We start from the raw sequence: 8,701 nt of genomic DNA, 5'->3' as shown, positions 1-8,701 counted from the left end.
GGATGCTCCATCCCTGGAGACGTTCAAGGCCAGGTTGGACAAGGCCCTGAGCAACCTGATCTAGTTGGAGATATCCCTGTTCCTTGCAGGGGGGTTGGACTAGATGACCTTTGAAGGTCCCTTCCAGCCCTAACCATTCTATGATTCTATGATTCTATGATCTTTAAATGTCCCTGATTAGGTACAGAAATTCTATTTCTACCTTTACATATACTGTAGATTTTCTGTAACATCTATAAGGCATTAAAATGTCCTTAAAAAAAAAAGGGAGTACATGAACGTCCTTGATTTCCAGGAGCTGTTGGTCTCTCCTACCTGTCATACTCGCTGCTTAATAAACAAAACATTTCTTCTAACACCCCATATAATTCAGGGCAGCAAAAATCTCAGAACACTAGGTCGCTAAAAACTGTTTTGAGGCTTCACCTGGTAGTTGCCACTGTGAAGTGGGCACACGGGGACATCATACAGTAAGAGTGTTACCTAGACCAGTAATACTATCTGAAATGGGCAAAATAGTAGATAAAAAGTAGGTATTATCAGGCTCTCTGGCTGCTTTTTTGATATTTTAGATGAAGAAAAACTGATTGTAACTCTAGTAACTTGGTTCAAACGTAAGCAGGAGCTGCTGTGATACTCTGTCACGGATCGCTCCTGGAATGATCTGTGGACTGAACGCAAGCACAGATGCTTTCCCATTGCTACTTGGATGCAGGTGTGGCTTCTTGTCTCCAGTCATGACACAGTTCTACTTCTTATATTTTACTGCCTTGTATTTTTCGGTATTTTAGCTATACCAAAACCAAATTCTAAATGGAATATCTACAGTGTGGTTTTTGGTTGAGTTTTCTGATACCGAATTTGGAAAACATCTTTACATGTAAAGTGAGATTAAAAGCTTCATTTCTGCTAATTTTCATGCTTCGTATTAGCAGCCTGAAAGAAGATTGGTTTCTTCTAGTTTTTCGTCTTTTTCAGGCATTTGGAAGCAACTTGCCAGACACAGCACAACCTGGCAGCCAGCGCAATCTGCGACTTCAACACCAGCCCGTTCATTAGGGAAAAGTGTCTGAACTCACCACTGACTGGAGGCTGAGGATAAAAAGCGGACACGGCATCCTGACGTTGTAAAGAGGGTACCTGTCTGAAGGCAGGAAACGTTTGTATGCTGAACCGGTGAGCTGTCTTTCACCATACAGTGGCACCAAAGCACCATGAAACCTGAGAGGATGCTGACTCTCTTCCTAAGGGCCAAATCTTATACTCCATCAAAATCTCATCAAAGCTCTCAGGTGTGGAGGCTCAGCAGAGAGGGAAGGTGAGTACTGAATATCAGGCTGCCCAAGAGGCAGAAGCCAAAGTAAGAGCTTTAGGCATGCTTTTGGTAACTGAGAAAAGTATCAACCTGTTAGGTTGATATTTTCCTCCTCCTTCTGAACGAGACATCTTATGTAGTCTCTGCCCCTTGGACTCTGAGCAAGCGCTAAAAGAGCGCACTATGGGGTTGTGGTTACAGCTCTCGATGGCTAAATTCAGCCATGTCCTGTCAGTGTAACTGGAAACATGTTCCATTTTGGACATTATTCACATCAGCTAGTACCATATAGCAAATCGTTCCTGTGGTTCAGCCCAGTGCAAACAGAGCAGAACATTAGGAAACATCTAAAGATAATCAGAAAATAACAGGAGAATAAAAGACATTTATCAAATGGATTGTGCAAATGAGTTTTATTGTTAAAAGAAAAAAAAAAGAGAAAACAACAGGGTTCCTAGATTCAAATGGTTTTGTATTTGACTACTGGCGAACTTCCGATTCTTGAACTTCAAAACTTCTTGTACTAGTTCAGCTCAGTCTGAAGGGCTCAAGTTTTTTGTAACTCAAGGCATAGCACTGAAATGCAGTCCTCAGCCTGACATCCAGCCAGGGTTATTCTGTGGATTAATCACGATGTCTGATTCCCAGAGATTTTGTGCACATTGACTGAGCATCTGATTATAGCAGTGCTATAAATGGATAAGACTATCCATCATGCAGCTTTCCAGACAGTACATGGTATATTCTACCTCAGGAAAATTAGTATGCTCATTATTTGGCAGCGAGGATTCCAGTTGCTTGCAGAAGCGACCTCTGTACTCCAGAATTATTTGAAACATTTGTTGCATTCAGAAATCATCTTGTTTTATTATCATGGTTAAATTCAAGCATATGACTATATTATTCTCAGAATCATCAGAGAATCCTTGTAAAATAATCTTATAATTGCCCTAAAATAAGCAAGAAAAAAAGAAAGAAAATTAGTGCATGACACTGCCCACTCTTGTCCAAGTAGCTGCTTGGGACGGTTCTGGTGATTTCTGTTAGGACTGAAAAAGATTCCCATCAGGGACTGTTAGCACGGGTGTATTCAGATATATATGATTCTATGATTCTATGATATGTACATAAAAAAAGAGTGCTTGACTTTCTTCTCATGATCGGGGTACTAAGGAACAGCAGCAGGCTGTGGTCCATCTTGCCCATGTCAGGGTCCTCTCTCAAACCAGAGCCCTGTGCTCCCAAGGGCACCTAATCCCCCTTCCAGAGCCCTTCTCTTGACTAATGCTTCTGACTCCGCAAACAGGAACTAACTGAGTTGACACACCAGGCTGCTTTCTGCAGCAATGGGCTTTTTTGTCCCAACTGTGAGGCAGTAACCCCTATTAGCCCTTATAGCTTACAGCCAGCAAGGACTCACTCCTATCAACACTTCCATTTTCTGCTGACTTCCTGTCACCTTCTTGCCCTGATACCCGTATGCAGACCATAGGTAGTTGCAATAACCGCCTCTGTATTTCACAGGCAGTCCTAAGGAAATCCTCCAGGCTACACGCCACACAGCTTCTGACTAGTCTTGTAACAGAGTTTGTTGTGCTGGACAGTCCATCTTTTTGTTTCAGTTATCATCACATACTGGGTATTTAACTGCTATTCAGCCTCAGTGGTGTTTACCAAAATCATCAAGTTATGGTGAATGTATGATGCGAATACATCAAACTTCTGATTGATGAAAGCTAAAGCAACCTCATACTATCATTGGTGGCAAAAAGTTTGTCCTGAGTTTGGACATGATGTCAAGATTGGGATGAAGTACGCTAGAGAGAGGAGAGTGAGAGGAAGGACCCATGTGAGAAGAGCGCTGTAGTCGTTCTTTATTCCCTGATCAAAGCATAACCAGTACTTCTCCCAGTGTGAGGTCTCAAACTGCCAACTTAAATCACACTGTCAGGACCCAGCTCACCTCCCTCCATGGAGCGTCTGCTCCCTGACTAGTGGAATACTGCTTAGTGGGATATTAGTGGGATGCTGAACCTTAGCCGTAAACCCAGCTCCAAGTCAGCCACCCTTTCTCGCAGTGCACACTACCGAAAGCAACACTGGTCATGGCATCAGCTCAGCATTCCTTCCAGACCCATTGCTTTGCTCATCTACATCCATCAGTCTGATCCACAAAGCAGCATCACCCCAGGTTTAGCCATTGTCTGTCTAGTTACCCACCTTCACACCCTCGTGCAGACAGACTTTTGTAGGCATCAGGACAAACGATACCTTGGTGGCCCTTACTGAACTCAGCTTTTACCTCACCTTCTTTGACAACTGCCACCTTCCTCTTCTGATATGGCAAACTGGGGATGAGCACTAGGGAGCTGAAGGGCTCTTAGGGCTAATCTAAAAGATTGGGAAGCTTGTAAGAGTTTCCAGTTCACTCTAAAGGCTATGATTAGGGTTAGCTCCTGATTTAGTAGAGTCCCATTGGGAAGTGTCAGGTCTGACATAAGCACCTCATCTATAGGAGGACTGCATATGGCAGAGAATATTCCTGGCTACTGCCACCTCTGGGGCTAGAAAAGATGCCAGGCTGGACTTCAACACTGTTAGAGGTTGACAAGCTTTGAGTTAAGGGGAGGCTGGAGATTTTGTGCCAGTAGGAGCTCCTTAGTGACATCTGTGAGCATTAATAGGGACAGTAAGGCTGATTTTAGGGTCTTGGGAAGACTCAGGTGGCTGATGAGGCTGGTGTTGGATGAGAATGGGCTAACCTGAGGACTGGTGCCGCATTGCTTTTATTTTTTGATATTGTTATCCCTCTTCAAGTCTTTGAAAAGGGTTTCAGGGAGCGACAGCAACATATTATGAATGACAGGATGAGAGGGTTGAAATGAGACTCAAGTTACGCCAGGGGAAATTTAGGTTAGATATTAGGAAAAATTTCTATAGAGAGGGTTGTGAAGTATTGGAACAGGCTGCCCAGGGAGGTGGTTGAGTCCCCATCCCTGGAGGTGTTTAAAAACTGTGTGGATTTGGTGTTGAGGAACATGGTTTAGGGACCCTGACAGTGCAGGGTGAACGGTTGGACTCGATGATCTTGAGGGTCTCTTCCAACTAGATAGTTCTATGATTCTATGATTCTATGTGAAGAGAACACAAAATAAACAACAAAATCAGCAGAAAGAATATGAATGGATTTTCTCAAACAGACAAGAGGAAACACAATAATTTATCAAGCAAACTGGAATGATTAAGGTGACATTAACTAATACTTTTGGTATTTTCTTTTATAAAATAAAGGAGGAAAAATAGAGGAATAATAACCTCAGGACATCTAGCATTTCAGAGATGTTACCACTCTGGAGTCATCACTTCAAGCATGAGAAAGTTTTCTGACATGTCTTTTTGCTCTTTTCTACAGTTTCTGTGAACATGTCTTTCTAGAAAATATATACATGTAAGTATGTTATTTCACTATTGTTATTTCTTGATATAAAAATACTGAAAAGTACCTTTGGAAACTTTGTTCTTGCACCTTTAATGTCAAATGCTGCTGCAACTGTTTCTGTAAAACAGAGATAGTTATAATATAAATGGTTACTTAATCATAAAGCCATTAATCAAACTTTCTAAATAACTTCAAAGCAATATGACATATCTCTCATCAACACTGCCAATGCCATTCTCTCTTGCAGTGATAAAGCCCTCACCTGTTTCTTCTCCCAGAGCTCTATTTGTCTGAACCACATGTTAGAAAACAGAAATTAACCACGATGCTCCTGCATTATTTCCCACAGACCCATCCTACTGTGATAACTCCAACAATTTAACATGCAATAGTAGTTCAGCTGAATTATGACTGAAGAGAGCTGATATTCACTTTTAAACCAGGGAAAACATGGATTGTGTATTTTGATGTCCCTCCTCATCTTTTTGGCTTTTAGTTTGACATCCTGCCTGAAATCTTCCAGATCTGAGTCTGTGTCATGTTAATGTTGGTTGGTCCCTACAACAAGATTGGCTCTTCTCTAACAAAAAAAAGCATTACACATGGATGTAGAGAATCTCTTTAAAAACCCACCCAGACACTTATGTAAATAAACTGTGTTCTGGATATTAGCAATGCCCCTAGCTCCTCTCAAGTTCTGTGTGCAGTCCAGTCAAATGTAGTCTTTCCGTGTCATTTTAGACATGTTGACAATGAAAGTGTCATAATGAGATGAGGGATATTAGTAATTCTAATTTATAGAGATGGAAACTGCAGTACAAGGATGTTAAAGCATGGAATGTGGAAATTCTCTATTTTAGAGGGGTTCTGGTACTGACAACCTGCCTGCTCTGAAGTCTGCTGCCTGCCAAGTGAGGTGAGTTGGTCTAGGCTGTGGGGAGAAAAATTTGTCTGCATGGGTTGATCGATTAGTATTTTCAGAAATCTGCTTAGTGGTGAAAAAGGGCTGGCAGGATATGGCCCTGTGGTGGAGAGAACCTGCCAGGCAAAGGAAAGGTGCCTTATATTTTCCACACCGACCTCCTTTCAGCATTCCGCACACTGAGTATTTGTCGTCGGCTCCGCGGCAGATGACTTCCTTCCAGTGTAATGCTTTGGCACCTTCGTACCAGACGTTGAAGACGGCCTTCAAAAAGGTGATGTCACTTCCTAGTTAAGACATTGCAAGAAAGAAAATAGTAGCTGATGGAGAGGAAAAACATGTATGCAGACAAGCTATTTAGATAAAAATTAGTTTTCTCTGAAATACAATATTCTTTAAACTAACAAAAATACGTATCTTGAAAACTGTTACCTCCAGAAAAACAGAAAGCTGGTTTTCAACAAAAAACATTAGTCTTAAAACATATTTGAGTGAACAATTTCAAAATCTGTTCCAGCTTCTGGAACATGCATGTTCTTAATAGAAATCCTGCCATACTTGCATAGCTTAATGACGTTCTCTCTCCTTAAAAAAGCTCGCATCTTCTTCTGGCCAGAAGAGCTTCTGTGTTGCAAATCTAGTCTGCTTCTTTCAGGCAAATGTACGTGCACCTAAACCATCTCAGATTTGCACGTACAGTGCCAGTTAGTGTGCAGAGCTCTGGTAACTGCACCAAGTAAAACTTAAACACGGTTATTTCCACAAACCTTCATCATTTCTGTCCATCACTGTAGTTTATCTATTCGATTTTTAATCACGGAAACTGATCTCCTAAGTCATTTGGCATTTAGGGTGAAGTGTCAGGTTTTCACTTGCATTTAGTTTTTTGCATTTGCAGAATATAACTGTCTAATCAAGAGGGACTCACTTGGAATCCAGGTAAGAGTGAGCTTCCAGATGGATTTGTTCATGATGCTGCAAGGTGTCAGATTAAACATGAAAGCATGAGCTATAGAATCTACAGGAAAAAAGTATTTCGTATTGGTAGCATGAACAGGCTTCTCCAAGAAAATAATAAAAATACACATATATACACACTCACAATAAACACATTTACATTTTTAAATGTATTTAATATAAGGTGTATGCTGTAAAATTGTTTAATATAGATATCCATATTAAATGTTAAATATGTATTTTATATTATATTTTTAATTATTTATATGCTTAGAGAGCAAAAATAATATCATATTTCTAAGCAGCAAGAAAAGTCAATTATTTGGTTGATGATATTTTCCACACAATACTCAGAGGCAAAAGTACCTTTATTTCTCTTTTGAAGTTACACAAACTTTTTATTAGCATTAAGCCAGCATCATCCTCAGCTGAAAATATCCCTACTTATGCTAACCATGGAATCTATATAAACTCGCTGACAACAGCTAAAAATATTTTTAATGTACAAGCCTATTTTCCAGTATAACGTAACTGAGCCTTTGAGTAGATTTACTTTGTGAGTGACCCACCTAACACTGTACAATGCATGGTGTCAGATGCAGCATGATAAAGCATCATACAACCTGTGTCTAATCAAATTTAGAGCCCACTAGCTGATCTTTTAATTTTTAAAAACTCATTCAGTGACAGCCTTCGGAAGAATTTCCAGTCAGGATTTTAATTTTGATTTTAATTTTAGGACAGCAGTCTGTTCAATTCAGCTGGCTTCTGCCCTCCCCAGCGTGCTGACGCAGAAACAGCGCCCTGCTCACCGCAGGCCAGGAGGCGGGATGGGGAAAGGGTGCTCCCTGTGCTAACCCAGCTAGCAAACGGGATGGCAGGGTGATTTCCAGCGAAGGGCTCTGCCTCGTGTTTCGGGGATTAAAGCAAAGGGCGTGCCAAGGGAAACTGGCTGGCTGCTGGTAACCAGCTGTCAGCTTCTCATCTCGGATACAACTACGCACGGGAAATTACGACAGGAAAAAGGGCAAACAAAACGCACCGCAGTCTCAAGGGTTTGGTTTGCAAGCTTAAGTACCGCCACTTTTACCCTTGCGAAATTTTTAACATGAGCGTTGAAGTAAAGCAAAGCACCCAAAACAAACATCTCCTCCTGTGCCTCAGTTTATATAGCTATTTTACAGGTGATACACACTTGTAATGCACACAGATTTTCAAAAGACATGGGCCTTTTCTCACAAAGTATCTCTTCAAAAGCCTGCCTTCTGGCCACTGAGTCCGCAGGGGCACACCGAACCTGTTCAACATGGGCATCTAGGAGGTGCCAAGCTCTTGCAGAATTGACCAAAAAACTCAGTGAACTACACAGATACAGCAGCCCACGACACAGAAATGGCAAGAAGGTACTCGCCATGTTGTCCCGGAGCCTGAGTGATCCTACAGCCTTACAGAATATCACATTCCCCCTCTTTTTCCGTATTCTTAAAGCTAATGTATTGGTTAAATCAACGTGAATTATTTATACAATAGAGTACTTGCAAAATGAGTTTAAATCCCTTATCTTCTAATATTTCCTAAATCAAAACATGCCTGCTTTACTTGGGAGTAAACTTTTCTTTCGGCTGCGGCAACCACCATTGTGGTAATACTTACATCTATGCAGCATAATTCTTATAATACGGTAATTGATAACAAATATACTCCATCTGAACGTCTTTTTATTTTTCTATATTCTGACAAAACAAACTCGAAAGAAAGTTCACATTTCCTCAGTCTACAGCAGTAATTATTGTGCAAACACCAGTAAGAAAAGAATAAGCTATTTTTTACTTACCACAGAAAGTATATGATATATCTAGTTCTGACGACTTACAAATAAACTCACTGACTCCAGGTGTGAATAAAATGAAAAAAAAAAGTCCAAACATAGTTACTTATTTTGTTCAGTGTAAAACTTCGTTTTGGAGAAAGAGGAAGAAAAATTCAGCACAGTCATCCTCAGTCACATGTCTTGAGGGAATTCAGTTATTTTGTCAAATTCTCTGCAATCTTGATTAATCCTACTGCA

At 40.8% G+C, this 8,701-nt stretch overlaps 1 protein-coding gene across 2 annotated transcripts; it reads right to left on the bottom strand.

Moving 5' to 3' along the window:
- Positions 1–1,848: 1,848 nt before the first annotated feature.
- LY96 (lymphocyte antigen 96) lies at positions 1,849–8,692 on the bottom strand. 2 transcript variants are annotated; one of them, XM_009986790.2, is made up of 5 exons: positions 8,468–8,692; positions 6,605–6,694; positions 5,835–5,963; positions 4,819–4,871; positions 1,849–2,265 (listed from the first exon to the last, which is right to left on the bottom strand). In XM_009986790.2, exons 1-5 carry the CDS (start codon positions 8,559–8,561, stop codon positions 2,164–2,166), a joined length of 468 nt encoding a protein of 155 aa, XP_009985092.1. In that variant the 5' UTR covers positions 8,562–8,692; the 3' UTR covers positions 1,849–2,163. The 2 variants fall into 2 exon arrangements, with proteins under 2 accessions (XP_009985092.1, XP_086465529.1); XM_086609403.1 differs by lacking the exon at positions 6,605–6,694.
- Between the last annotated feature and the right edge of the window lie 9 nt (positions 8,693–8,701).

The sequence above is a fragment of the Tauraco erythrolophus genome, chromosome 3 (assembly GCF_009769465.1).
Source record: "Tauraco erythrolophus isolate bTauEry1 chromosome 3, bTauEry1.pri, whole genome shotgun sequence".
Lineage (NCBI taxonomy): Eukaryota > Metazoa > Chordata > Aves > Musophagiformes > Musophagidae > Tauraco > Tauraco erythrolophus.
This window is presented reverse-complemented; position numbering and strand designations above follow the sequence as displayed.

Bases quoted from the DNA above. Each gene is read 5' to 3' on its own strand.
- LY96 (XM_009986790.2), bottom strand. From the start codon at position 8,561: ATGTTTGGACTTTTTTTTTTCATTTTATTCACACCTGGAGTCAGTGAG. The intron at 6,695-8,467 runs GTAAGTAAAAAA...TTTTTCCTGTAG, and splicing joins TATATCATATACTTTCTGTG to ATTCTATAGCTCATGCTTTC. The intron at 2,266-4,818 runs GTACTTTTCAGT...TGCTTATTTTAG, and splicing joins CAAGAACAAAGTTTCCAAAG to GGCAATTATAAGATTATTTT.